The 27,941-nt window shown below is 51.4% G+C and overlaps 1 protein-coding gene across 4 annotated transcripts in view; it reads right to left on the bottom strand.

The window, feature by feature from the left end:
* Positions 1 to 26,738, bottom strand: part of SGSM2 (small G protein signaling modulator 2) — a 52,630-nt gene extending 25,892 nt beyond the window's left edge. For 3 of the 4 annotated variants that reach the window (XM_053274796.1, XM_053274797.1, XM_053274798.1), the window contains exons 1-6: positions 26,379 to 26,738; positions 18,918 to 18,993; positions 7,912 to 8,074; positions 4,093 to 4,254; positions 2,685 to 2,752; positions 1,118 to 1,263 (exon numbers count right to left, since the gene is read on the bottom strand). In XM_053274796.1, coding sequence (XP_053130771.1) covers positions 1,118 to 1,263; positions 2,685 to 2,752; positions 4,093 to 4,254; positions 7,912 to 8,074; positions 18,918 to 18,993; positions 26,379 to 26,435 — 672 coding nt within the window. In that variant the 5' untranslated portion in view covers positions 26,436 to 26,738. The remainder of the gene's footprint in view (positions 1 to 1,117; positions 1,264 to 2,684; positions 2,753 to 4,092; positions 4,255 to 7,911; positions 8,075 to 18,917; positions 18,994 to 26,378) is intronic. The other variant, XM_053274799.1, reaches the window with a different exon arrangement.
* Between the last annotated feature and the right edge of the window lie 1,203 nt (positions 26,739 to 27,941).

Here is a 27,941-nt window from a genome sequence, read left to right as displayed (position 1 = left end):
TAAAGTGCCAGACCAGTTAATCCCTGCGAACTGAGAAAAGAGACACCTTTTAAAGTGGTGATTCTCTTTATTTAGCAGGGGGAGAGCAACTGGTCCTATCCAACCCCAGCACAGCATCCCTCCAGTGGCTGTTGCTCATATCTAAAAAGAAATATAAGGTCGATTGGGAGCCCTTTGGGGACAGAGAGCCTTATCTATCTATCTATCTATCATTTTTCTAGGTAAACCACTTTGAGAACCTTTGTTGAGAAGTGGTAGATAAATATTTGTTGTAGATTCAACAAACAGATTTGTTCCATCCAGAGGCAAATCTCCATTCAGCCATGACACTCCCTGGCTTACTCTGGACCAGTTACTCTCTCTCAGCATAATCAACCTTAGCTTATTGAGTTGCTGGGAGGATAAAAAAAATGGGGCCATTTTACACGATCCTGAGTCCCCTGGGGAGAAGGGTGGGGAGAAACTGCAATAAAAGAACAAACCAGCACATCTGATACAGGCTACTTCAGCGACCCCCAGCCTCGAGAAGTCCTGCTTGCAGTGGCTTCAGCCCTATCTTGGGGATGCTGTCAGGGAGGGAACTTAGAACCTTCTGTGTGCACGCATGTAGATGCTCTTCCCAGCGTGTCCCCATTCCCTAAGGGAGCCAGCGTGGTGTAGTGGTTAGAGTGCTGGACTAGGACCGGGCAGACCTGAGTTCAAATCCCCATTCAGCCATGAAACTAGCTGGGTGACTCTGGGCCAGTCATTTCTTTCTCAGCCTAACCTACTTCACAAGGTTGTTGTGAGGAGAAACCTAAGTATGTAGTACACCGCTCTGGGCTCCTTGGAGGAAGAGCAGGATATAAATGTTAAATAAAAATAATAATAATGAGTGCTCACAAGCAGTCTCCCATCCAAATGCAAATCAGGGTGGACCCTGCTTAGCAAAGGGGACAATTCATGCTTGAGGGAGAAACCCTTGACATTCAAAGATAATTTCAGCTTCTTTTGGGGAGGAATTCTTAAAAGTCGGACAGAATCCCCACTTGGGAGAGATAATTTCGCAGCACCTCGACTTTGGGAAGGGAGCAGGCTTCCTGTTGAAATGAGCTCTCCGTCCAGTCACACAACCCACCCCTAGCGCCGGCCGCTTGGATGGAGAGTCCTGCCGGCCGTGAGCTCCATGAATCCGATGCCTTTGCATTAACTCATCCGCCGAGGGGTCTGTCCAGAAATGATCAGCCGTCTTCAGCTTGGTGTACTCCAGTGCACAGGGGCCAACTTCAGACAAAAAAGAGAGAGTGAGATTGGCAAGCGATTCCTTTTTGCAGGAAACGACACATTTCTAGGCTAGCATTTTCCTTGGCATGCTAACTTTCTACAAGCAGTGAATCTGCTTTCCGTACATGGTAGGGAAAAGTGGTACAGTCCAGACAAAAGGTTTACTCCCTCATGAGGACTAGTGTCTGCCCTATAGGCAGTGACTCGTGTTAACTACAACCAAGGAGGAAAAAACATGCATTCTTTTGCACTGTGAATTGTAAACTGCCTCAGATTTTGTGCAGATATTTTTGTGCAGATGAGACTCTTTGTTTTCTAGGAAAAGTCACTTTGTGTAGATTACACTGAAAGTTCAAGAAATTAAATATATGTCATAGAGTTAGTCCTCTGCTAACTGAGCAAAGAGGCACCTTATTAAAGTGGTGATTCTCTTATTTGTCAGGGAGGGAGCAACTGGCCCTATCCAGCCCTATCCATCCAGTGACTATGACTGATGCCTATCTTTTGTTTCTTTTTTGGATTGTGAGTCCTTTAGGGACAGGGAATCTATCTATCCATCCATCTATCTTTATTGTTTTGAAATATTATATCCTGAAAAGCAGTATATAAATATTCATTGTATTCATATAATTATTTGTAGGGTTTTTTATTAATGTGCTTGCAAAAAGGAAGTAAAGGAACAGCTAGAAAGTTGTAGGATTTCAACTTCAAACCTTATTCATTTTATTGACTAATCACCATATACAGAAAATTTGAATCACAGTAAATTTGGATCTGAGAGAGATCTTCTGCTTTTGGGGGGTGTGATGTTGTTTTTGAATTATTTATTTGACTATTGAGTGTCAAAAATTTGTTAAGAACAATATCAGACAAAATATGATTATTATATTCAGAATTTCTTCTAAAAACAATACCAAAGAAGTTATTTAAACCTTTCACCCAGCATATTCCAATGTAAAAGGTTGCACATCCAGCTAATTTCTGTGGCAGGATTGTTCATGCAAAATCTGGTGTCTCGATAATCGCGAAGTATGACTTTATTTTACACAAACAAGCAAATTCTTCAAAATATATAATAGATGGATGAATAAAGATTGCTTCAAAACCTGATTATTGTTATTTTTGTGCATTAAAAAGACAAACCCTTCATTTATTTTAAAGAGGCTGCTCATCACATAAGGCATGCCTCTTTATTGCAGACACAGCTGCTCTCTGTGTCTCGATTCTAGAGCTGTCTAAGCCATAAACACGAGGCGAGGCGGAATCGCCCTGCTGAATCGCACTGCCAACGCTTTGCTCAACCCCACCTCTCTTTCTTTGGTACAACAGTGTCACTCGCTGATCACTGGACAAGCCACACGGGGGCTGTCAAAACACAGCGATTCTACAGCACACAAAAAGAACATTGAAAGATGGCTTACCCAGGAGACATGCCAGGATGGGCCCACAGACTGGATCAGCAAGCAGAGCTTCTCTCTCGTAATATTTGCTGGAAGAGAACCACAACAAGAACAAAATAATCTCCCTCTCACAGTCCATGTAATATGTTTTGGGCTGTGTTGCTCACATCCTTAGAGTGATGCTCTAAGGACGTCTTGGTAAACTTTTTAAAGGGAGCGAATGCCGAAATGGCCAGCAACCGTATTTAAGAGAGCGGCTTCTTCTTCACGAATGCCACCACCTATTAAGATCATCGGAGGAGGTCCGGTTGTGGTTACCAGCAGCTCACTTGGTGGTGACCCCAAACTGGGCCTTCTCTAGGGTGGCCCCAGGGCTCGGGAACGTGCTCCTAAACGAAATTAGAGCCTCCCCATCTCTGGCTGTTTTTAATGGACCCTTGAAAACGCACCTATTTTATCAGGCTTTTGGTTTATAATTTTCTAAAGTTTCATTGATGGTTATTTTAATTTGTTTCATAGGATTTACGGTTTTAATTGTTGTGGTGTTTTAATTTGTAAACCGCCCAGAGATTTTATATGGGGCGGTATATACATGCCATGAATAAATGGGGCGGGGGGGGAAGCCTGGCACCCATGTGCGACAGGACAGGGGAAAAAGCAAGCATTCGCTCGCGCTCTCTCTCTCTCTCACACACATTCACACAAACACACACACACAGAGTATGAACAGGAGCAGAGGATCTAGTGGGCAGGGGTCTCTCTTTATGTTCCCCAGAACAAACCCATGCAAAAGCAAAGATATATAATTAGGGGAAAGAGAGCACTAACACTGCCGAGGCTTTTTGCTTTGGGGAGACGGGTCCAGCCATAAGCGACAGCAAAGGAGAAATTCTGAAAGAGCAAGATTTAATTCCAGAACATCCCCACTGGATTCTCCTTATCCACCCCAACTGTGTAAACAAGAGGGATTTTTTTTTTTTTTAAGTGCGAAGTGGAAATTGCAGCAAGCTGGCTTCCGAATGCACCACTCTGCCCTGTGATACCGGAAGGCTTTATGAACCCGCTAGATGGAGCCCACGTTCCCAAGCGGAGCGCTTTCCAAAAAGCCTGCCGGGAGAGAAGCCATCAGAGATGTCCTCGCACCACCCAGGAAAATGCCTCTCGCTTTCTAAAGGAGGGCCAGGCTGCATAATCACCACGGAGGCCGACCTGACAGAGGTCGACCCGCTGAAGCGGTTCAGCCCTAACAGAAGCCGACCACGCCAATGAGAACACAGTGGACCAGGTTCGCCTTCCCCGCTCTTTGCTGTGTGCCAGTGTCCGGGGCACCCAAGCTGGACTCAATCCACACTCTAACCGCTAAGATCACGCGGTTAAAAACCAGACCAGTCGGAGGGAGCTTTGCCAACAGCGGGGATGTGCCACTTACCTGCAGTTGTCGGCCAGGTACTGCACGATCTTATCCAACACTCTTTCAATCAAAGCGGTGCGCACCCAAATATGCTTGATGGCTTGTGGGGTCAGGGTGGGTGCTTTGCCGGGGGTGGAACTTTGCCTCTTGAGGGATTCCTGGCCGGCCGGCTGGCATTTCCTGGAAGAGAAGAACGCAGGAAACAAAACTCTCGAGGGGACCCTTGGAAGAAACGCTTGGCGCCCATTTATGCCTCGTTTTCAACTGTCGACACAGCACCCCATGTTACTATCTATTATTTACAGAGCGGAACGGAGTATGCATTAATTTTGACATGAAATTACACCCCTGCTAACTGAGCAAAAAGGCACCATTCGAAAAGGTGATTCTCTTTATATTTAGCAGCAGGAGAGCAACTGGCCCTGTCCATCCCCAGCACAGCATCCCTCCAGTGGCTGTTGCTGGTGTCTATCTGACGTTTCTTTTTAGATTGCAAGCCCTTTAGGGACAAGGAGCCATCTTCTCCTTATTCATTTTCGATATCAACTGCTTTGAGGGCATTTTGGTAGAAAAGCAGTATATACGGTATTTGCAGTAGTAGTCGTAGAAATAATTTAGTATACATACTGATCACAGAATTCTTAGTGTGGGATTTGGATGACCTCCGTGCCAGAGCTCACTTTCATTCCACATCCAATTAGAGTTGCCACCTTTACTTGGGTAATTAATCGATCAAACACCTTTTTACAGAAGGACCAGGTTGGATCAGGCTCAACGAGGCCCATCTAGTCCAGCATCCTGTTTCCCAAAGTGGCCCACCAGATGCCTCTAGGGAGCCCTCAGGCAAGAAGAATGTGCATGCTCCCTCTTCCTGCTGTTGCTCCCCTGCAACTGGTATTTTGCCTCTGAGGCTGGAGGTAGCCTAGAGCCATCAGGCCTAGTAGCTATTTGATAGACCTCCATGAATTTGTCTAGGCCCCTTTTGAAGCCATCCAAGCTGGTGGCTGTCACCACATCTTGTGGCAGAGGGTTCCATAGGTTAATTATGCTTTGTGTGAAAAAGCACTGACTTTTGTCGGTCCTAATTTCCCTGGCCACCAGTTTCCTGGGATGACCCCTGCTTCTAGAGTTGTGTGTGAGAGAAACCTCTCTCTCTATCCATTCTTGCCACATCAGGGATAATTAGACTAAAAAGGCACTCGTGAAAAAGGGATCAGGCAACTGTGGGCTTTTTAAGTGGATTATTTTTAATGTAATGTAAGAACTGGAAAAAACGGCAAATGGCAGTCATTGTTCAGAAAGGGCTCTCAGGCAAGAGAGAAAGCCTCTCCCAGGCAGGGCATGCTGCAATAAACAGGAAACGTGCGTCTCTCTGCAGAACGATTGTTTCCCGTTCTATGCACATTTAATGAGACTTAACTGAATAATTTCATTCATCAGCTACTTTTTCTCGACGGGGGTTACAGTCCTGCACTGGAACACAGAGCGTTCTTCAAAGTTATACCTATACCCGGCCCTTTCCATGCCAGACCCAAAGAGGGGCTTGGAGGGGGTCTCCCAGCCAGGCTCTGGACAGATCCAGACATGCTGAGCTTGGGCAACATGCACAACCCCTATGTGGCTTTTGTGCTCTGCATCTTTCCAAAAAAAATTTTTGGAAGTTGGAAGGCTACTCTGGGAAGAGCAGACACAGCTGAGGTGGTGAGCAAGCCTTTCTAAACATCTAGCCTTTCCCCTTGAAACAAACAGGAAGAGGGGAGTTTTGCAGGGGCTGTTTCTCTTTAAGGGGTAGGTCTTAGTCTGTCTCTCTCTCTCTCTCTCTCTCTGTGTGTGTGTGTTACTTGTTAGGGTTACTTGTTAGGGTTAAGATATCACAGGGCTAGGAGTTCTTGCCTAACTCCAGTGTTTACTTAGTGGCTGCCTGGAAGGGGTGGAGTCAGCTAGGGCTGGGAGAGGCCCCACATTCCTTTCCTTTGACTCACATCCCGTGTGACAGTTGGAAGCCTACTCTACATATGAGGTGAAGGCCCGAGAGCACAGCGAACAGGGATTGCAAACAGGACGTAGGAGTTTTGCAGGAGTTTAGCGGGAAGTGTGCGGGGGAGCCTGGAACAAGCCCCTGCGATCACAAGGAGCCTGGTGGAGAAGAGAACATAAGTACATATCCCTCGTTTCCCTCATATTCTTGGGAAAGGCTGTTTGGACAGTTAAATAGTTGACCATTACAGCTGAGACCTATCCTAATAAACTATCTAATAAACGGGCAATAAGCTCCCTAAATACTGTAAACAGCCAACCAAAACAGTATGAAGATAGAAGGTCAGCAGGGGAAGGGGCACTTCCCAGTGTATTGCACAGAGTGCCACATGTACGACTATTTGCCCCATGGGCAGAAGTCATGGGTGTGTGCTCGGTGCAAGGAGCTCCTGGCTCTCTGGGAACAAATCTGTTCCCTTGAGACCAAGGTGGCGGATCTGGAGAAGCTCAGAGAGACAGAGAGGCATGTGGATGAGACCTTCAGGGATGTGATAGAGGCATCCCACTCCAGGGCTGGTAGCTCCTCTGCTGTCAGGGAGAATGAAGGTCTTGGGCAAGGAGGACATCGGTCTGAGGAAGAGGGAGATGCTCCTTTAGAAGGGACCCCTTCCGTGGATGATGAGCCCATATCCTCTCGCACAGGGGATACTCCTCTGGGGGGTGGGGGCCTCCTTTTAGTGGGTGATTCAATCATTAGGGGGATAGAGAGATGAGTTTGTGACCCGCGTGTTGACCGCACGGTGACTTGCCTGCCTGGTGCGAAGGTTGCAGACATTACGCAGCATCTAGACAGGCTCTTAGGCAGTGCTGGGGAGGAGACAGCTGTCATGGTGCACGCTGGCACCAACGATGTGGGGAAATGTAGTTGAGAGGTCCTGGAAGCCAAATTTAGTCTGATAGGTAGCATTTTGAAGTCCAGGACCCCCAAGGTAGCATTCTCAGAAATGCTACCTGTTCCACGCACAAGTACAGTGAGACAGGCAGAGCTGAGGGGTTTCAATGCGTGGATGAGACGTTGGTGCCGGGAGGAGGGGTTTAGGCAGCTTCCTAAGTATTAGAAGAACACCTTAATTTGTCAAGGGTTGTCTAACTTGCTCTTGGCATAATCTAATAACCTGAACAGAGACGGAAGTGCTGTCTGATAGCTGAACCTGCCACCTACATTCTCCCGGTTTCTTAGAGGTGACCTGCAAAAGAAGAGGAAAAATCGACGTGGGCTCTTTTTCGGCCTCCTTGCAGGGAAAGGGAAAAGGTGCACCGAGATCGCTGACTGAGGGTCAGGGCGGGCTCAGCCCAACAGGCAGCAGCCTAGGACGGCATAATTCAGGGCTGCTCGACTTCGGCCCTCCTGCAGATGTTAGCCTACAACTCCCATCATCCCTGGCTATTCGCCACTGTGGCTGGGGATGATGGGAGTTGTAGTCCATAAACAGCTGGGGGGGGCAAAGCTGAGCAAGCCTGTCCTAGACCCTAGGGAGAAAAAAACAAAAATATGGGGGGGGGATTGCACCCCTCAGGCCTTCCTGACTCTGTGTTCTTACGCCACAGCTGTTCTGCAATAATTCAGTGCCCCTCACTGCCTCTGAGCAAGAACAGAATCCCTTCCTTTAGCCGACCACAATTTTCTGCCTACAGGGTTTAAATCTGTGCTCGTGCACACTCGGGTCCTCAGGAGTCTGTTGGGGAACCCTGGAATATGTGGAAGAATATGCAGTGGTGCCTCTGAGCCCGTGCAGAGGGTCCCCTCCATGAGCTCCCTTCTCACAAAACAAGCTTCCACAGCCCGCCGGCCCGCCTCACCTGCCTTCCGCCTGCTGCATCAGATCCTGGGCCTTCCTGCAGATGTCGCTGGCCACATCGTAGGTCTTGCCCACCTTGGTGAAGAGGGCAGCAATCTTGTCGGTCCTCAGGAAGCCAGCTGCCCTCCGCTTGAGCATATGGAGGAGACAGGCTTCCACCACCCCTGCAAAGACGAGAGCGAGGCGTCAGTCGGCTGCTGGGCTCCCGTTTGGCACAAATGCAGAGGAACCGTCCTGGGGCGCACTCTTGGTTCAGGGGCGAGACCCACTGGTTTCATCTGGGCCCTGCACCTAGCGCATACCCTAGAACCAGGGTTCTTCAACTTGGGCCCTCAGGTGTTGTTGGGACTACAAGTCTCATCATCCTTCAGCCTATTGGGGCCGATGACGTCGGGAGTTGTAGTCCCAGATCATCAAGTTGGGAGGACTCATGCCCTCATCTCCCAGAATCCTCTGCAACACACAGGATTTCCATGGCAGCCCAGTCCATCTGGGAAGTATAAAAGCTAGCAATCAAACAAAGCAAAACACCCCAGGCAGGCACTGGAGAATGCCTGGTGCTCCCATTCCCGCTTTGGGAACAAAGCCAGGCCTTCTAGAATTCCAAGATCGGTCTAGAAATTTGGTATCCGGAGAAACTCAGAAGTGTCCCTCATTTCTGTCGCTCAGAAACGCTAACGACTCTGCGTTGTCAATGAAGGAGTTTGGTTTATTTTTACATTTATACTCTGCTCTTCCGCCAAGGAGCCCAGAGTGACGTACATGGTTATGCTTATCCTCACAACAGCCCTGTGAGGTTTGTTAGGCTGAGAGAAAAGAGACTGGCGCAGAATCACCTAGTGAGTTTCAGGGCTGAGTGGGCATTTGAACTCGGGTCTCTCCAGTCCAAGTCCAACAGTCTAACCCAATGGCTCCCAATCTGGGTTCTTCCATATGCTGCTAAACTACAACTCCCAGCATCATAGGAACATAGGAAGCTGCCCTATACTGAGTCAGACCATTGGTCTATCTAGCTCAGTACTGTCTTCACAGACTGGCAGCGGCTTCTCCAAGGCTGCAGGCAGGAATCTCTCTCAGCCCTGTCTTGGAGATGCTGCCAGGGAGGGAACTTGGAGCCTTCTGCTCTTCCCAGAGCGGCTCCATCCCCTGAGAGGAATCTTTGACAGTGCTCACACATCAAGTCTCCCACTCAAATGCAAACCAGGGTGGACCCTGCTTAGCTAAGGGGGCAAGTCATGCTTGCTACCACCAGACCAGCTCTTCTCTCCTCAGCTGTGGCTGGTGAGGATGGGAATTGTAGTTCAAATTTTTGTTCTCGCCTCGCCATCGAATCCCTTGCCATTTCAGAAGCTGCCCGTGTGTCTCAGATTCTGCAGCTAACCATCAAGCTGAACCGCAGAGCAATCCTGGCATTTAACGCCCACAGATTCTCCCCTCTCCATCTATCCCAGTTGAGGGATGATTACATTAAAAACTGCAGAAGGTAAAGGACGGGGCAGAGAACAAGCCCCACAAGGACGCTGCTCCACTCCTACCCAGAAGGAAGATTATAAAACAAAATAGATTGCATCTTTTCCGGAGTGATCTAACCAGAAGGGTTTAGCTGTGTCAATTACTGCTAGGAATCTCTGGGGAAGAAAACAGGCTTTTTGCAGCTTAAAAGGGAAGGTGGGGGGGGGAGGAAGGAAGGGAGATGATTCACTGGAAAAGAAAAGGGTTTTGTTTTGTTTTGGTTTTTTTGAATCATGTATTTCCCCAGAAATGGATACACAATCAAAACACCACAAAAAGAGAGAAGACCCATTATAAATAATTCCACAAATGATCAAAATCCAGACATGCTAGATGACAGCTATGCAACTTGAATTTTCTTTATTCCAATAGATCAAGGATCCATTTGATCCACAGGCAAAAGCAGATTTTAAACCTGCCTGCCCCAGGCCACGCAACGTCTGCATGCAACGGCGGACGGGTTTTCGCCAGTCAACAGGAAGCATGCCACAAACAGCTGCTCCAAACCCGAAATCAAAGCTCCGAGACGGAGCAAAAGGGATGCCGCTGTTGCTAGGGAACCACTTGCCACCGCGGCTGCTGAAGCTTCTCTCTCTCTCTCTCTCTCTTTAATTTTAAAAGTGGCCCATCAAATATTAATGAAAGAAACTTTGCAACAGGCACGGCAGACGAGGGGTTTTAATGGTTCATCAGCGTTGCAGCCAGCAGCCTGGGTGACATCACTCCCCACACACACCCTCCGTGAGGCCCACTCCCCAATGAAAGCCCTGGGTGCCGCCGGGAGGGCGCCCGGGGAACACCTGCTCTCTCAGTCAACAGGCACCACGAAAACATTTTGCAACGCCAGTCGGTCATTTGTCAGGCGTCAGTGTGGCCTTGCGTTTGCCGCTCGCACGGGCGAGCGGCCGGATGAAAGGCGAACCTCTCGCAAGGCACCGGATTTCTGGTGGCCAGCCTGAGCTCCCCACCTCAGGAGTGCTCCGAGGAGCAAGAACCGAGCCTCTCAGGTGACCCTGCGCCCTTCAAGCCAACTGGGACACTCTTCCCGCAAGTCACAATGCAGATTCACCTCACCCGTTTGGGGGTCAGCTCTGGGTGCCCCACCTGATCTGTGGGTCTCACCTGGCCCGCCTTTTCCACCCGACCAGGAGGAGAGCTGGCCTTGTGGCAGCAGGCCTGAGTTGCCCCTTGGCTAAGCAAGGTCTGCTCTGGTTTGCATTTGGATGGGAGACTCCATGTGTGAGCACGGCAAGATCTTCTCCACAGGGGACAATGGGGCCGCTCTGGGAAGAGCGTCTCTATGCTTGCATGCAGAACGTTCCAAGTTCTCTCCCTGGCAGCATCTCCAAGAGAGGGCTGAGAGAGACTCAGCCTTGTGGAGGTGATCAGAAACGCAGGATGCTGCAATGTGCTAAATGCGAAAAACATCCTACCTGGGTCCACAGGTGAGGTTGGGCCGCAGCTCCCATCATCCCCTGCTGCAGAGGCCAATGGGAGTTGTAGTCCAACAACATCGGCGGACCCAAGTTGGAGAAACCCGGCTCAAAGCTGTTGGGCAAAGTAAGGGGCCATAAAGGTCCGAGTCAGGCTACGTTTCCCTTTTGCACAGAATAGGCTGCAGCCTCGAGAAAGGCCTATCATTCACAGTTCCATTCTGCTTGCACCGCTGTCTTCCCCGCAAGCTGATTTGTGGCCCAAGTTGTCTTCTCTCAGAGACAAGCGCCGGGTGGCGTGACTCTGGAGACTGGCATGATTTTATGGTGCAGAAAACCAAGCAAGCTCTTCCCACAACGAGACAAACAGCGTCGGCTCCTTTTCTCTAAAACCCAGCAGCCGTTTTAGGAGGCTGTTAAACCCACTAGCCTAGTGACCTTTCCTAGTTCCCCCTTTTGGCTGGAGATGGTGGGAAGAGCAGAAGGTTCCTAGTTCCCTCCTTGGTGGCATCTCCAAGAGAAGGCTGAGAGAGACTCCTGCCTGCCACCTGGGAGAAGCCACTGCCAGTCTGGGAAGACATTACTAAGCTAGATGAACCAAGGGCCTGACTCGGCAGAAGGCAGCCTCCTAGGTTCTTACGGCTTTGGTGCCCTGCGCGGTTTCTCTGCTTGCCCCAAAATCCCGCTTGGCCCACAGAAAAGATGCCAGTCCAGGCATGGACCAGATGCCAGCTGGCCGTACAATTTGGATGGACTCTGCATGCAGGAGCACTTTGTACACAGGGCCCAAGAGAGGCAGTGGCCAGCTGCCGACTCACACATCTGTCTTTCTCCCTCCTGGGCCTCCTGGAGACGCAGCCCATAATCCTGTTTTTAACAGTTTCAGCCGCCGCCACCCTCCGCCCCCTTAAGAAATTTAATACCAGCGGGAAGAGGCGGAACAGGAGGACGCCTCCTCCAATTGTCTCATTACCCCGAGCATCGAGCATCGTGATCGGTCATTAACTGGCACGAAAAACAGCTTGTTGACACACAAGGAACAATTAGCCAATAATCAGGTCTGGCGCAGAGGAACACGGCCATCCACGCTTGTCCTCAGGTGGCCAGAGGCATTGAGCACATCAGGAAAGCCAAGCGCGGCTACTATGGCAACCCGTCAAAATGGATTTCCAGATGTGCTCCCAGAGGACGCAGCCAAGCCCAGCGAGGCAGGAGACAGAGGCGTCGCTGTAAGGAAAAGCTACTGGTTGCCACCTTGGGTTTTATGGAGAGCGGTAATGGGGGCCTTTGAGCCAGCTGAAGAGGTGTGATCAAGGGCTTTTGTGGGGGGCACAAAGGGCTTTCTTCCATGAGCACCGACGACTGGTGGCAACTAGGCTGGACACACCTGGATGAAGATGAGACACACCTGAAGATGAGAGCTGGTCTTGGGGTAGCCAGCATGGCTTGTCCCCTTAGCTAAGCAGGGTCTGCCCTGGTAGCATATGAATGGGAGACTAGAAGTGTGAGCACTGGAAGAGATTCCCTTTAGGGGGTGATGGGGCCGCTCTGGGAAGAGCATCTAGGCACCAAGTTCCCTCCCTGGCAGCATCTCCAGATAGGGCTGAGAGAGACTCCTGCCTGCAAACTCGGAGAAGCCGCTCCCAGTCTGTGTAGACAGTACTGAGCTGGATGGACCAAGGGTCTGACTCAGTATATGGCAGCTGCCTATGCTCCCATGAGAAGCAGTTTGTGCAGTCCTGGAATCCCTGGAGGAGCCTGCAGGACCTTGGAGAGCTCCATGGGGGGCAGGATGATCCAGTTTAATTCCTGTTCAAATATCAATCCATTTAAAACATATAAAAATAAGTCCCCTCCTAACTGTGCAAAGAGGTACCCTTTAAAAGTGGTGGTTCTCTTTCTTGAGCAAGGGGAGAGCAACTGGCCCTCTCCGTTCCCAGCACAGCATCCCTCCAGTGGCTGTTGCTGGGGTCTCTCTTATGTTTCTTTTTCAGATTGGGAGCCCTTTGGAGTCAGGGGGCCAATTTACTTATCTATTTAGATCTATGTGAACCACTTTGTGAACGTTTGTTGAAAAGCAGTCTACAAATATTCATCGTATTCATAAAAATAAGCGTCTGTATCGGGGGTTCCTATCCTGTGGTACTCCAGATGTTGCTGAACCGCGACTCCCAACATCCTCAGCCACAATACAATGAAGCTGTGGATGATGGGAGTTGTAGTTCAGTGCCACAGGTTGGGGACCCTTGCGGTTTCCGCACAGCTTTACCTGATGGATGGTCAGCCTGCAGGCCATTGGGGCTAAGGATCAAGAGCGTTGAAGTCCAGCAACATCTGGGGAGCCAGGTCAGGAAACCCCTGTATTTATATATTTGGACTGGTCCTTTCCGTCAGCGCCCTGTCATCGATACCACGCTGACCTTAAATTGCCACATTAATCACTCCGATTTGCTGGCATTCAGGTCTCTCAAGCCGCGCTTGCAAAGATCAGTCTAGCTGTATTTTTTTTTTTTTAAGATTTATTTTCGGCTCGAGTGCAAAAGCCTATTACCAGTAATTAAACCGATTAATTTTCAAAGGCAGAAGCCCAGTGGTGGGCAAACTGAAAAGCCCGCACTCTGTTTAGTGGAGGGCTTAGCCCAAAATTGGCTTCGGCAAATTAAAATTTCACCCAGGGGATAGATCCCCAGGAGGAGTGGTGGAAGAGAGACAATTCTTTCCCGGCGTATTATCCGTTATTTTTTAATTTATATGTATACACACGCTGTTTCTGGTCACGTATGAATTGTCTCCTTTGCTAAGCAGGATCCATCCTGGTTTGCATTTGGACGGGAGAGACTACATATGTGAGCACTGCAAGATATTCCCCTCAGGGGAGGGGGCCACTCTGGGAAGAACACCTGCCTGCTTGCAAGCAGAAGGTCCCAAGTTCCTTCCCCGGCAGCATCTCCAAGAGAGGGCAAGGAGAGACACCTGCCTGCAACCTTGGAGAAGCCACTGCCCGTCTGTGTAGACAATCCTGAGCTAGATGGACCAAGGCTCTGACTCGGTGTATGGCAGCTTCCTATGCTGATCACTTGTGGAACTAATTAGGAGCTGAAGAGATGAGGAAAACCACCCCGGGGTGGGAAGCTTGGAGACCCCGGCTTGGCTTTCAAGAACGACCCAGCGGCTGTCTGGAATGACATTCCCCAGATCACAGATCTTTAGGGAGAAATAAGTGGTGGAACGGCCCAAGATGGATCTGGATCAAAACTGCAGCAGAGATCTGAGTGGCAGCAAAGTCTATCGCCGCTGCTCGGACAGAGAACAAAGCTGGGGGCCAAAGTGGGGCCAGAGCTGCTCTTGTGTTTGCGAACAGGAATTGTCCCCTTTGCTAAGCTGCATGTGTGAGCACTGCAAGATATCCCCCACTTAGGCGATGAGGCCGCTCTGGGAAGAGCCCCCTGCCTGCTTGCAAGCAGAAGGTCCCAAGTTCCCTCCCTGGCGGCATCTCCAAGAGAGACTCCTGCCTGCCACCTTGGAGAAGCCGCTGCCAGTCTGGGTAGACCATCCTGAGCTAGATGATAGACCAAGGGTCTGACTCAGCAGAAGGCAGCTTCCATGGGGATCCCGGTTCAAAACGAAACCCAAGGGAGATGCCAGCAGGAGGCACTGGGAGGGCAGCTGTGTCGTGCGGGAGCAACTGCCATGGGTAAGAGTCTCCCATTTGAAAGGTGCCTCTTGGTCCAATTGAGCATCAGCGTAACAGAGATTCCCAGATGTTGTCGACTGCAACTCCCAGAATCCCCAGCTGCAACAGCTTTTGCCTGGGGATTACGGGAGTTGTAGTCAACAGTATCTGGGGTTCCCTGTTACAGGGAACACTGCACAGGTACTGCCAGAGCATCTGATGAGCTCCAAAGCAGAAGTCCCATACCTGCGGCATTCTAAATGTTGCTGGACTACAACTCCCATCACCCACAACTACACTTTATTATGACCGGCGATGGTGGGAGTTGCAGTTCAGCAACATCTGGAGTACCACAGGATAGGGACCCCTGATCTAAACCCTTATTTTTACAAACAGGGCGAATAATTATATACCACCTGAAACATTGGTGCATTCATTGTTACATTGTCCACTTTATACTGATGAAAGAGATTTATTTTTATCTCAGTACCTGAAAGATCTCAAAAGCCACTCAGTGGAGACGATTCTTATACGTTTATTAGAAGACAGGGACCCAACAATATCCCTGGCGGTTGCTTAATTCTGTTACACATTGACCAAACTAAGAGAAGCTAGAGCACAGCAATCGGTTACTGTCAAAGGTTCCTGATTTTATGTACTTGATAACATTTTAGATTTTGTTTCCATTTTTGTTTTCTTTCTTTACTGCGTGTATTCTTTGTCTATTGATGTTTGATCTAAGATCGTAAATAAACAACTAACTATATACCACTTTTCAACCAAAGTTCCCAAAGCAGTTTACACAAACATATAAAGATGGCTCCCTGTCCCCAAAGGGCTCACAATCTAGAAAGAAAAATAAGAGAGACACCAGCAACAGCCACTGGAGGGATGTTGTGCTGGGACGGAGAGGGCCAGCTGCTCTCCCCCTGCTCAAGAAAGAGAACCTCCACTTTAAAAGGGTGCCTCTTCGCTCAGGAGGACACTTATTTTTATACATTTTAAATGGATTGATATTTGAGCAGGAATTAAACTGGATCATCCTGCCCCCCTCAGAGCTCTCCAAGGTCCTGCAGGCTCCTCCGGGGATCCCAGGACAGCACAAGGGGCTTCTCGCACCAGGTGTGCCTAGCCTAGTTGCCACCAGCCGTCAATGCTCATTGAAGAAAGATGTGGGAGGCCCCGCACAAGCCACCGATCACGCCTCTTCAGCTGGCTCAGAAGCCACCATTACTGCTCAAACGAACCCAAGAAGATCTCACGGCTTGGCAGGGTGATGCAGTCGCTTTTCCTGACAGTGGTGCCTCCGTTTCCTGCCTCACTGGGCTTGGCCGCATCTCCAGGTAGTGCTGGGAGAGAGACTCCTGCCTGCAACCTTGGGAGAAGCCGCTGCCAGTCAGTGCAGACAATCCTCCGCTAGATGGACCAAGGGTCAGACTCAGTACAGGGCAGCTTCCTGTGTCACGACACAGCGGCATCCGAAGGGGTATCCAGGCGCAGAGAATGGGGGCCACGACCGGGGGGCCCGGCCTCACCAGGACACTTCACCATGATGCCGGAAAGCAGATGAGGGCAGGCCCTAGATTCATGCAAGTCCATCCCAGCAGCCAGAAGCCCGATTTTGTCTGAACCAAGCCTGGGGTTCTGGCCCTGCAACCCGCCCCTCGTCAGCCTTGGCGCCGCACTGCGAGAAGACCTCTTCCGCTAGCCCTTCCGTAAGGATTCACAGAGCAAAGCTAATCTGACTTCTCCCCTTCGGCTCATAGCCCTGTGGCTTCAAGCCCACGCGTTGATGATGGGAGGCTTCCTCGGCTTCTTGTGCCACTGCAAAAGCCCAGGCAGGATCTTGGCTAGACGCTGGTCTCCAGTGGGGGGGGGGGGTGCGTTTGTTATCCATTTATACATTTCTATCCCGCTCTTCCTCCAAGAAGCCCCAGGCATGGTTATGTGTACCCTCACAACAACCCTGTGAGGTAGGTTAGGCTGAGAGAGAAGCGACTGGCCCAGAGTCACCCAGAGAGTTTCATGGCTGAATGGGGATTTGAACTCGGGTCTCCCCAGTCCTTGTGGAGTGGGGGCCTGGCTGTCTCCTCTCCCTTTCCTCCCTGCTCCGCTAGTCCCAGGTACGTCTGGATCATCATCAAGCTCCTCCTGGCCTGATATTTCCTCCAAGGCAGTTGGATCAGGCCGTGGATGCTTCCGCCTTGGAGGGCTTCCCAGATGCACAGGAAATGATCCAAAGCTCTTTATCATTTCAGGCTCACACAGCTGGACAACAAGCAGCATTTTCCAGAGGAGAGCCGGTCTTGGGGTAGCCAGCATGACTTGTCCCCTTGGCTAAGCAGGGCACACCATGGTTTGCATTTGGATGGGAGACCACACGTGTGAGCGCTGGAAGATATTCCCCTTAGGCAATAATGGGGCCGCTCTGGGAAGAGCCCCTGCCTGCTTGCGCGCAGAACGTCCCAAGCTCCCTCCCTGGCAGCATCTCCAAGATAGCAGATGCTCTTCCACTGAGCTTCTGATGAACACTGCCTTCTACTGAGTCTGAGTATTAGTCCATCTAGCTCAGTACTGTCTGCACTGACTGGCAGCAGCTCTCCAAAGATTCAGGCAAGAGCCTCTCTCAGCCCTACCTGGAGATGCTGCCATGGATTAAACCTGAGACTTTCTGCATATAAAGCAGATGCTCTTCCACTGAGCAATGGCCCCATCCCCTAAGAGGAATATCTTGAAATAGGAATATCCTGAGCCATTTTGGAAGGGCGGTATATAAATCCAATAAATAAATAAATAAATAAATAAATAAATAAAATCTTGCAGCGCCCGCATGCAGTTACCCATCCAAATGCAAACCAAGGTGAACCCTGCTTAGCACAGGGGACAATTTGCACTTCCTTCCTTCCTTCCTGCCAGTCTGAGCAGACCACAGCGAGCTAGATGGACCAAGGGTCTGACTCAGTAGCCAGCATCTTCCTCTGTTCCTAGGTCGGCTGCAATCCACAAAAGCTTTTGCTGCCACAAATCAGTTCATCCTGATGTTGCCACAAGACTCTTGGTTAGTTTATATAGGGATAGACTTAATGACTAGAGAATATTTGCTAGTCTTGGAAGCCCCTGAAAGAAGCCCTGCCTCCCAGAGCTCTCCGTGGTGCTAAAACGAAGGCTTCCAATACACGCCTCTGGGTCTTTCCTTCCTGCCCACACTGTTCCTATCTTTACACTCAGCAGAGGCCTGGCTCATTTGATATCTGCCAAAGAGCAATTTTGGGCAAGATATGACTAATAACTGACTAAGAGGACATGTTGACTCTGTTTGCCATGAAAGAGCCAAACCGGGGACATTGTGTGCCTTAATTCAAGGAAGCAAAAGGTCATGAACAGGGATAACAATCCTAGAACCGTGGTTTTTTTTTTAAAAGCAATAATACAGAGCTACAATACAGATGCCTACTCTGCAGGACTGTTGTACGTACAAGAGACAGGGTGGGCTCAGCAGGGGATTAGGAGAGACCATTTTTTCTCTCTCAAACTGGAACTTGTCATGCTCATCAGTGTCCCCTCTGACAGGAAGGAACACAAGAAGCTGCTATATACTGAGTCAGACCCTTGGTCAATCTAGCTCAGCATGGTCTACCCAGACTGGCAGCAGCTTCTCCCAGGTTGCAGGCAGGAGTCTCTCTCCCAGCCCTCTCTTGGAGATGCTCCAGGGAGGGAACTTGGAACCTGTAGATGCTCTTCCCAGAGCAGCCCCATTATCCCCTGAGGGGAAGATCTTGCAGTGATCACACATGGAGTCCCCCCCTTCAGCCACATTTTGGGGGGAAATGCAGGGGGAAGCTTCCTACCAGCTGCTCCCCCCAAGAATGCCTCCCAATCACCCACAAATCAGCCAGTAATCACCGACTCTCTCTCTCTCTGTTTTGGTAATGGAGCCATTTTGAGGCTCCGAAACGCCAAAATGGTGGCCAGAAATGACCTCTGCGTTCATTTCTGGCCACCCCCAACCCGTGGAGACACGAGGCCGACGTGTTTCTTTTCTCATGTATGCCAAGGTCGGGTGTCTTTTACCCGACCGCGTCTATGTAGATCTGCGGATATCGAGGCCCTCCTGCACTAGGGAAATAACCGCGAGGAATATCTCAGCCCGAGTTGGCAACCCTATCATGACGCTGGGCTAGGTCAACCAAACCTGCCTCCTCGGACCAGAAACAGCTCTCCAGAATGCAGAGGGTTTCTTCTCCCCGCTAGGTGAGACCCTTCCCACTGGAGAGCCCAGGGACTGGGCATCTTCACCCCTGGCACCTCTGGAAAACGCTGAACTGTCCAGGGAAAGCCAGGCCGGTAGGCCGGTGGGCCAGTGCTTGGAGAAGGAAGGTCGTCTCTTACCGCATAAGGCAATAATGTGGCTGCTGTCCTCATGCACAAACTTCCTGGTGACAGCCTCTTCCATGATCTGTTTCACCTGAAAGCGGAAAAACCCTCGGATCAGTTTGACAGAAGTGAGGTGTGGGAGTGGGCACAGGAGGTCCCTTGAGGGCGTGGTGGGTTGTCCTGCGCGGCTTTGGCCCGGCATCCTCAACTCTGCCCCTCCTCGCTGCATTTGAGGTAACAGCTGCAGCTGACCCACATGACCGACAACTCAAGCAAGTCAAGCCATGCTGGAGGAAGGGCGTCGATTTGACAGGATGGGGCCGTCGCTCAACGGAAGAGCATCTGCTTTGCATGCAGGAGGTCCCAGGTTCCGTCCCCGGCAGCATCTCCCAGGAGGTCTGGGAAAGACTCCTGCCTGAAACCTCGGAGAGCTGCTGCCAGTCAGTGTAGACAAGACTGAGCTAGATGGACCAAGGCTCTGACTCCCACTTCACGTGACCGTGATTCTTCAGGGAAGGGCCATCTTTCAATGGTAGGACTTGTGCTGAACTCCACTACGTCTCTGCTGCAAGTAACCCTCTGATTCTGCCAGGATTTTGTGGCAACCATTTCCCTGTAACCTGCAATTCCACCCTAATTATCAGTCTAAAAGGAAAAGGTCTCCTTCAAAAGGTCTCCTTTGCAGGGCCAAATGACAGGCTTCATGTAGGGTACTTAGGAACATAGAAAGCTGCCCTACACTGAGTCAGACCCTTGGTCCATCCAGCTCTGTATTGTCTACACAGACTGGCAGCGGCTTCTCCCAGGCTGCAGGCGGGAGTCTCTCCCAGCCCAATTAGGCCTTACGTCTCTCCATTTAAGAGCCCCGGCGCTCTCCTTCTGTGCTCTCGCTTCCCTTCCCAGCACCAACAAAGAATGAAAGGTTCCCTGCATACAGCCAGCAAGCCAATTTCCTGAAAGGGGTTTGCGATGACCTTTCGAGCACATTAAGACAAGGCCGAATCAGTCCAAGATCAGACGGACTGTGCCCAGAGACCGGGCCTCAAGGTGCGTCTTGCGCTGACCTTTCACGGAAACCACCACTTGGACCAAATGCTTCCCGACAGATCGACCAGGAAGCCGAAGGAACCCGTTTGCGAGAAACTGACCGTGGTGGGAAGGAAACGCCCCAGGTTAAGTGCAGCTCCTATAGGAAGGCAAGAAAAAGGCTAACGGTACATGTGGTCTCTGGATTTCTTTCAAAAGCGGGGCGGGGGAGCTGTGCTACTAGATGCACACACGTCTAACAGCCGCCATCACTTCAGATCAACACACAGCATGGGTGTTGAGAGAAACAAGAGAGCGAATATGAATGCCTCTTCTTCGCTTCTATTCCAGGGAAAGTATCGGCTAGATTAAAGGAAAACCTCCTCCCTATGGGAGAAGAGCTGCTCTTGTGGTAGCAAGCATGAATAGTCCCCTTTGCTAAGCAGAGTCTGCCCTGCTTTGCATTTGGATGGGAGACTAGTAGATCTGTCAGCACTGTAGGAGATTCCCCTTAGGGGGTAAGAATGCTCCTGGTGGAGGTTGTTCAGGGCCCATCGAGTCCAGCTTCCTGTTTCTCATAGTGGCCCTCCAGATGCCTCTGGGGAGCCCACAGGCAAGAGGTATGTGCATGCCCTCTCATCTCAGGAGAGGAGGTTGGTTCGATCCCAAAGCAGGAGGCAAATTGTGAGCGGAAACAGGACTCGAAGCGGCATCGCTACCGCAACCCCTAGGCAGTCCTGCCGACAGGGTGCCACTCCCTTCCGCCTGGCTGTCACAGCCCCTGTTGACTTACCTGGCACTCTCGGGCGTCTGCTTTGGCTGGCAAACTGCAGCCCTCATCGGAGAGGCCCTCCGTGCGGGAAAAGCCAAGGCGCTTCTCGGGGCTCCGGGGCAGTGAGCAGGAGTGAGGGGGACGGGCCGATATCGTCCCGATATTGTCTCTCTGAGCAGTGGGCACGTTCCGGGAGCAGCAGAGCTACAGACTTGGGTTTCCGTGGGAAGAGAGCACGCTGGGGGCCGGCCGAAAGGGCCTTTGCAACGTTTGCTTTCTTGGTAGATGTGCAAGCAGGCCTAAGGGGGAAAGTCCCCCATAGAGCCATTTCAGGGATCCCATCAGAACACAAGAACCTGCCTTCTACGGAGTCAGGCCCTTGGTCCACCTCGTTCAGCATGGTCTACACTGACTGGCAGTGGCTCTCCAAACTTCAGGCTGGAGTCTTTTCCGGGCCTATTTGCAGACGCTGCCTGGGTCGGGACCATGTTCTCCTACTGAATTACAGTCCCACCCACTAACGGGAATATCTTAGAGAGATCACATGTAGTCACCCATCCAAATGTAATACCCACAACGGCTCGCTATTCCTTACACACACACACACACACCCATCGCGTTGGGTGCCTCATTCTCAAACACAGAGAGATTCCCTAGCTCTCAGGAGCTCATTGTTTTTCAAAAGGAACAGAGCAGGCTGCCGTATACTGAGTCAGACCATTGGTCTATCTAGCTCAGTATGGCAGCGGCTTCTCCAAGGTGGCAGGCAGGAATCTCTCTCAGCCCGATCTTGGAGATGCTGCCAGGGAGGGGACTTGGGACCTAGATGCTCTTCCCAGAGCGGCTCCATCCCCTGAGGAGAAGATCTCACAGTGCTCACACTTCTAGTCTCCCATTCATATGCAACCAGGGCGGACCCTGCTCAGCCAACGGGACAAGTCATGCTTGCTACCACAAGACCAGCTCTCCTCAATAGGCTGTTGTTTTGATGGCATTGCTAAGTGGCTTTAGCCACCTAAAGGCACAGGGGGAAATGACTTGTCTAGCGAGAAAGAGGCTGCTAGTTCGAATCCCCACTGGTATGTTTCCCAGAATATGGGATTGGGCAGCAGTGATCTAGGAAGGTGCTGAAAGGCACAATCTCATACTGCGCAGGAGGCGGCAATGGCCAACCCCTCCTGTATTCTACCAAAGACAACTCCAGGGCTCTGTGGGTGCCAGGAGTCGACAACGACTCGAGGGCACTTTACCTTTAAGTGACTTTAAGTACCCTTGTGGGCGGGGGGGGGGGGTGAGTAAGAAGCGTGTACATGTTTACATCAAGAACTAAAGCTAGAAACTGCATCAGGCCATGAATACAAAACCCACACAAGTCCAAAGTGGGAAATTGCAACTGTCTCGTTCAAAGAAGGAGCCCCAAGCTAAAGGAGATGGACCATCGATTCCTCTTTAATCCGATGAAACAGCTGTTGTGGTTGGGTTTTCTCAGTTGAAAAATGGAATCACTCTCCCGGCTGGAGAATTGTGGTTTTTGCCTGAAAGACTGTCTGGAGCAGCCATTTGATAACTGACAGATTACCCCTGAACACACCTAAGCAAAGACTGGCCTTCTATCAGAGACATCAAAACGCTTTCCGGCAGAATCCATTTGATACACTGCCCAGTTCATGGTTTCGGCCCTGGTGAATATAGGAAGCTCGAAACCATCTACACTGTCTGGCAGCGACAGGCCTTCGGGTTGAGACACCAGATAAAGCCCTGCTTTAAATCATCAGATAGTTGCTCATCAGATATTTACCAAGCTGCTTTAAATAATCAAATATTTGCTAGGCAGACCCTGCTTAGCAAAGGGGACAGTGGCAAAGCTGCCATTTTCCGAGTCAGACCATTGCTCCCTCTTGCTCAGTATTGTCTGCACTGACTGGCAACAGCTCTCAGTTTTCGAGGCAGGATTCTTTCACAGTCCTACCTGCAGATGCTGCCAGGGACAGAACCTGGGACCTTCTAAATGCAAGACAGATGCATTTCCACTGAGCTACAGCCCCATCCCGAGAGGAATATCTCACAGCGCTCACATGTAGTCACCCATCCAAATACAAACCAAGATGGACCCTGCTTAGCAAAGGGGCCCATCCATGCTCACTTCCACAAGACCAGTCCTCCCACGACCTAGCCTCTAACCACTACACCACGCCGGCTCTCTGTCTATATTGAAACAGAAAGGCTTATTTGGAGAAATATTCGGGGACTTCAGTGGGCTCAAAGGCGGTCACCAGAATCAAGACCATGGTCGCCAGAGGCAATCCGGTTCGGATTTCTGGCCCCCAGCTCTGCCCTAAGAGGGGTTTCCCCTGCAGTAGGCGGAGAGATTGACTAGATTAACTAGTGAAAGAAAAGCCCGCCTTGCAAAGCACTTAACACAACAGATTTCCCCCCACCGAGCAGACAACACATTTCCAAGACACATTACAAGGCAGCCTTTCTATTAAAGCTGACAGAATAAATTCCTTGCCAGTGGGAGCCATGAGGCTGCCAGGAAACCCAGAGTTGCAAATCCGTTCTGCAATGCTTCCCCCAGGAAAACACTTCAGAAGACTTCCCTGGGACTGAGCACTCTGGGGTGGGAGAGAGCGCCAGAGAGACGACATTCTTGCTCCGGGTGCCCTGAGCGGGCCCTGCCCGTTTCACAGCAGAGGGAGAATGGGGCTGGTTTGCTCCCGGGTTGGAATGCTGGGAGCACCAACACCAGGAAACGGAAACCCCGTGTGTGTGTGTGTGTGTGTGTGTGTGTGTGTGTGTGTGTGTGTGCGCAATTTAAGCAAGATCAACACACCTGTCAGAGGAGGGGTTAAACTGGTTTAACCGGAAAACCGGTCCCGCTGTCCCAAGGCAACCAACAGAAATGTTTTGAAGTATCTCTGACAGGCTTCTTTGGAAGGAGACAGAACTGTTTGAACTCCAGCACTTTTGAGTTAAGGAGACAGGAATTTACTCTCAAGATTTACCATGAGAGCAACTAAGTGGCACCTCCATCTTCAGAGGCAGTGTATCAGGTGTCTGGGGACAGCGAGGCGTTGAGCAAAATGACAGGACTCAGCAAAGGGGAGGGAGAACATACGAAGCTCCCCATACTGAGTCAGACCCTTGGTCCATCTAGCTCAGTATGGTCTGCACAGACTGGCAGCGGCTTCTCCCAGGTTGCAGGCAGGAGTCTTTCTCTCAGCCCTCTCTTGGAGATCCTGCCAGGGAGGGGACAGAGTGGCCCCATTATCCCCTGAGGGGAATCTCCTACAGTGGTTTCACATATGCAGTCTCCCTTTCCAATGCAAACCAGGGTGGACCCTGCTTAGCAAAGGAGACAATTCATGCTGCGACCACAAGACCAGCTCTTCTCCCATAGAAAAAGCCAGGTAGTATGGTGAAGCCTGAAAGCCTGCAGGTTGGAAGCCTTAAGACAGGGTGCTAGGAGCATCAGAGAGATTTAATTAAATGAGACTCTGTTAGGTCGTGCTTAATGCTCAACATGAAGGAGAGTTCTGGAGAACTCAAAAGCTTGCTCATTCCTTGGACATTTTTAGTTAGTCCTGATAAAAGGACGGATGTTTCTGGATGTTTGCCTAATGGACCAAGAGATTTATTATTTATTTTTGTAGCAGGTTTCTTTTAAAGCTCAGCCAAGTTGGCACATATCTTGACTCCGCATTCACACATAACTCAGCTGCTTTGCCCATACACACACAAACCCGATTATATTGCAAGTTCTTTTGTTTAAAATGGTTAATTGTATTTAATGCAAGTGCTTAAAACTGCTGGGGAGGGAGAAGCCTTCCGAGAAGAGGCCTTCCCTCCTCCTCATCACACAGAGGGCATGCCTCTTCCGACATCTGCACTCATCATTTCAAAACAAAGAATGCCTCTCTTCGCCTCACTACAGGATCCCTGCTTTATTCCAGGGGTTTCCCGACCTGTGGTCCTCCAGATGTGGCTGGGAGGTGGCAGTTGTAGGCCAGCAACATCTGGAGGGACACCACTTGAGGGCTTTATTCACAGGTCACCCTTGCAAAATGTATGCCGCTTTCATCGGTTTCAAATTGACAGATCCAAACCCTTATGGGAAAAATCAATGGCGCGTCGAAAGACTGGGCACCGGCGCTGTTTAAAATGGCCTGGTGACATCGATGGCTAGGACTTTTTTCTTTCTTTCTCTTTGAATGAATGAATGAATGAATGAATCAGAGCTGTGTGGCCTCCCCACCCCCCAGCACACACACGCAAAGGCAGAGGCATCTGCGTCACCAGGAACACTGCAGCTGGGAAGGAAGAGGCGAGAGAAAGCATGGAGAGGAAGCATCCAGATCAGCCCCCACTCCAGCCGCTAACCCCCTCCATCAACACTTCCCTAAAACAACTCAGGACCCCAGACGGCCCTTCCTGTTTGAGGCGGACAGACAGGCATGTGTTCGCCAGTTAAGGCTCTCTGAGGCTCTGCCCAGAAAAACCAGCACACAAAAGGGGGGAGCATAAACCCTATGTGAATTATTGGGGCACAGAGTGTATTTCAAGGGGGTGAGTTTGGCCTCCAGATGTAAGATTCCCGACAGAGAACTGTCTCTCTGGCACATCCGTGCCCCAAGATACTGTCTCTGAAGTCCAACCTAGTGATTTGGGGATCGCAGTCTTGTTTTAAGTGTCCAGTCTGTGATGCAGCGAGGAGGAGGTGCGGGGAGCCCTCAGCACTGCCGACACGGCTGTACCTCTTACATTTCATGATTCTTTGGCCCCATTCTTTAGGATTATCATTTTCTCCTCCCTCCTATACATCTACCAATGAGGATAACGATTCACATATCTGAGAAGTCAGGCTCCAGTCCACGAAAGCTCACGCCACGATAAATCTGCCCGCCTTTCGGATGCCACGGGACATGGGGTTCATCCCCGCTGGCAGCATCTCCAGGTCGGGCTGGCAGAGACTCCTGCCTGTAACAACGGAGAGCCACTGCCAGTCAGGGTAGGCCATCCTGAGCTAGATGGACCAAGGATCTGACTCGGTAGAAGGCAGCAGCATTTTACAGAGGTATATAGGATGCTGCCTTCTACTGAGTCAGACCCTTGGCCCATCTAGCTTAGCATTGTCTACACAAACTGGCAGCAGCTTCTCCAAGTTGGCAGGCAGGAGTCGCTCTCAGCCCTGTCTGGAGCCAGGGAGGGAAGCTGGGACTTTCTGCGTGCAGGGGCTCTTCCCAGAGGTGGCCCCATCCCCTGAGGAGGATCTCTTCTTCCGGGGCTCAGAGGCGTCGTCTCCCATCCAAATGCAAACCAGGGCAGGCCCTGCTTAGCCAAGGGGACCACCCATGCTTGCTAGCTAGCAGATGGGGGCTGTGCAGCCCAGCAGCGGAGCAACGTCTGCTTGGCGCCCCGCGGGTGGTGGTCCCAGCAGGTCCAGTGGCTGGCCGCTTCTCGCCGGGTCGGGCTGGGAAAGACCCTCCCGCCTGAGGCCTTCGGGAGCCGCTGCCAGCCCGTGCAGACGCACTCCGGAGGAGCCGCGCAGCCAGGGTCCGACTCGGGGAAAGGCAGGCAGGCAGGCAGGCAGGCAGGCGCGAAGCCAGGCAACCCGTGCTGCACGGGAAGAGAGGGGGGCGTGCTGAGCTCGCTCCATCACCACCCGGCCGCTGCCTTACCTGCTTCTTGACATCCCACAGCAGCTTCTCCTTCCTCGCCTCTTCCGAGCTGCTCATGGTGCTGCTGGCCGGGAAGAGCCGACAGGGAAGCGCGCAGGAGGAGCAGGAGCAGGAGACTGCGCCCAGCGGCAGGAGCCCGCGGAGGCTCCGGCAAGGCGAGGCGAGACTCGGCTCAGTCCCGGGCGCGGCGCCTCCGCAGCAGCGCGGGGCGGGCGGCCAGAGCGCCCCTGGCGGGCCTCCGCGGCGTCGTCCTCTTCCTGCTTCTCCGCTGCGCGCCTTCTGGCGGCGGCGGCTACACCTGCTGCTCCGCCGAGCTGCCAGCCGCCCTCCGCTGCTGCTGCAGCCATCTTCCCAGCCCTCCCCCGCGCTGACGTCAGCGGGGCCGGGGCCCCCCCCTCCCCGGGGCCGGGGGGATTGTGGGGCAACAATGCACCACTTTTGTGATGGGGGAGAGACCGCCCGGCCCGCGTTGCCCCGGCCTGGAAGGGAGCGGGGAGGCCGCCTCCGGCTGGGGGACACGGGCAGCAGAGGGCGGGCCCTTCCCTCCCCGCAAAGGGTGTGGAGGGCTCCGGGGCATGTGCAGAGCGCACCCCGCCTCCACTGGCTTGAGGCGGGGGTCTGCCTTCCCTTGCCGCGCCGGGGCTCGTCGTGATGCTGCTGAGCACAGAAGAGGCACCAGTTTAAAGTGGGGGTTCTCTCCAGCCCCAGCAGCACAACATCCCTCCAGTAAAGCTGCTTTTTGTAACTGGCTGATGGTGATTTCTGTGGCCCCTATAGGTGCTGAGGTGCTCTTCAAGGTCTTTTGGAACTGCACCCAGGGCGCCAATGACCACGGGGATGATTTGGGTCTTTTTATTTATTATTATTATTTCTTGTTTACACAGTCAGACAGGTGTTATTGACTGGTTTGTTTTATCCAGACACCGAGTCCTTCCCAAGGACCTGGGATGGCTGCATTTTATTGTCAATTGTTATTGTTGTTATTATTTTACATTTATATCCCGCTCTTCCTCCAAGGAGCCCAGAGCGGTGTCCTACATACTTGAGTTTCTCTTTCACAACAACCCTGTGAAGTAGGTTAGGCTGAGAGAGAAGTGACTGGCCCAGAGTCACCCAGCTAGTCTCATGGCTGAATGGGGATTTGAACTCGGGTCTCCCAGGTCCTAATCCAGCACTCTAACCACTACACCACACTGGCTCAGTACTGTCAACCCAGACTGGCAGCAGCTTCTCCAAGGTGGCAGGCAGGAATCTCTCTCAGCCCAATCTTGGAGATGCTGCTGCCAGGGAGAGAACTTGCAACCTGTAGATGCTCTTCCCAGAGCGGCTCCATCATCCTCTAAGAGGACTATCTCATGATGCCCACACGTCTAGTCTCCCATTCAAATGCAACCAGGGTGGGGGACAAGTCATGCTTGTTGGACTACAACTCCCATCATCCCCAGCCACAATGGCCTTGAAAGCCTAAGCAAATTCCTGGCCCTCAGCTCCACTTGCTGGAGAGTCTCGAGGCTGTGAAAAGGTGACCCGTTTTAGCAAACCAAAAGGCAAGCTGGTCCCCCC

This window comes from Hemicordylus capensis, chromosome 12, assembly GCF_027244095.1.
Source record: "Hemicordylus capensis ecotype Gifberg chromosome 12, rHemCap1.1.pri, whole genome shotgun sequence".
Taxonomy (NCBI): domain Eukaryota; kingdom Metazoa; phylum Chordata; class Lepidosauria; order Squamata; family Cordylidae; genus Hemicordylus; species Hemicordylus capensis.
Note: the sequence above shows the minus strand (reverse complement) of the source record. Positions and strands in the feature narration are given on the sequence as shown.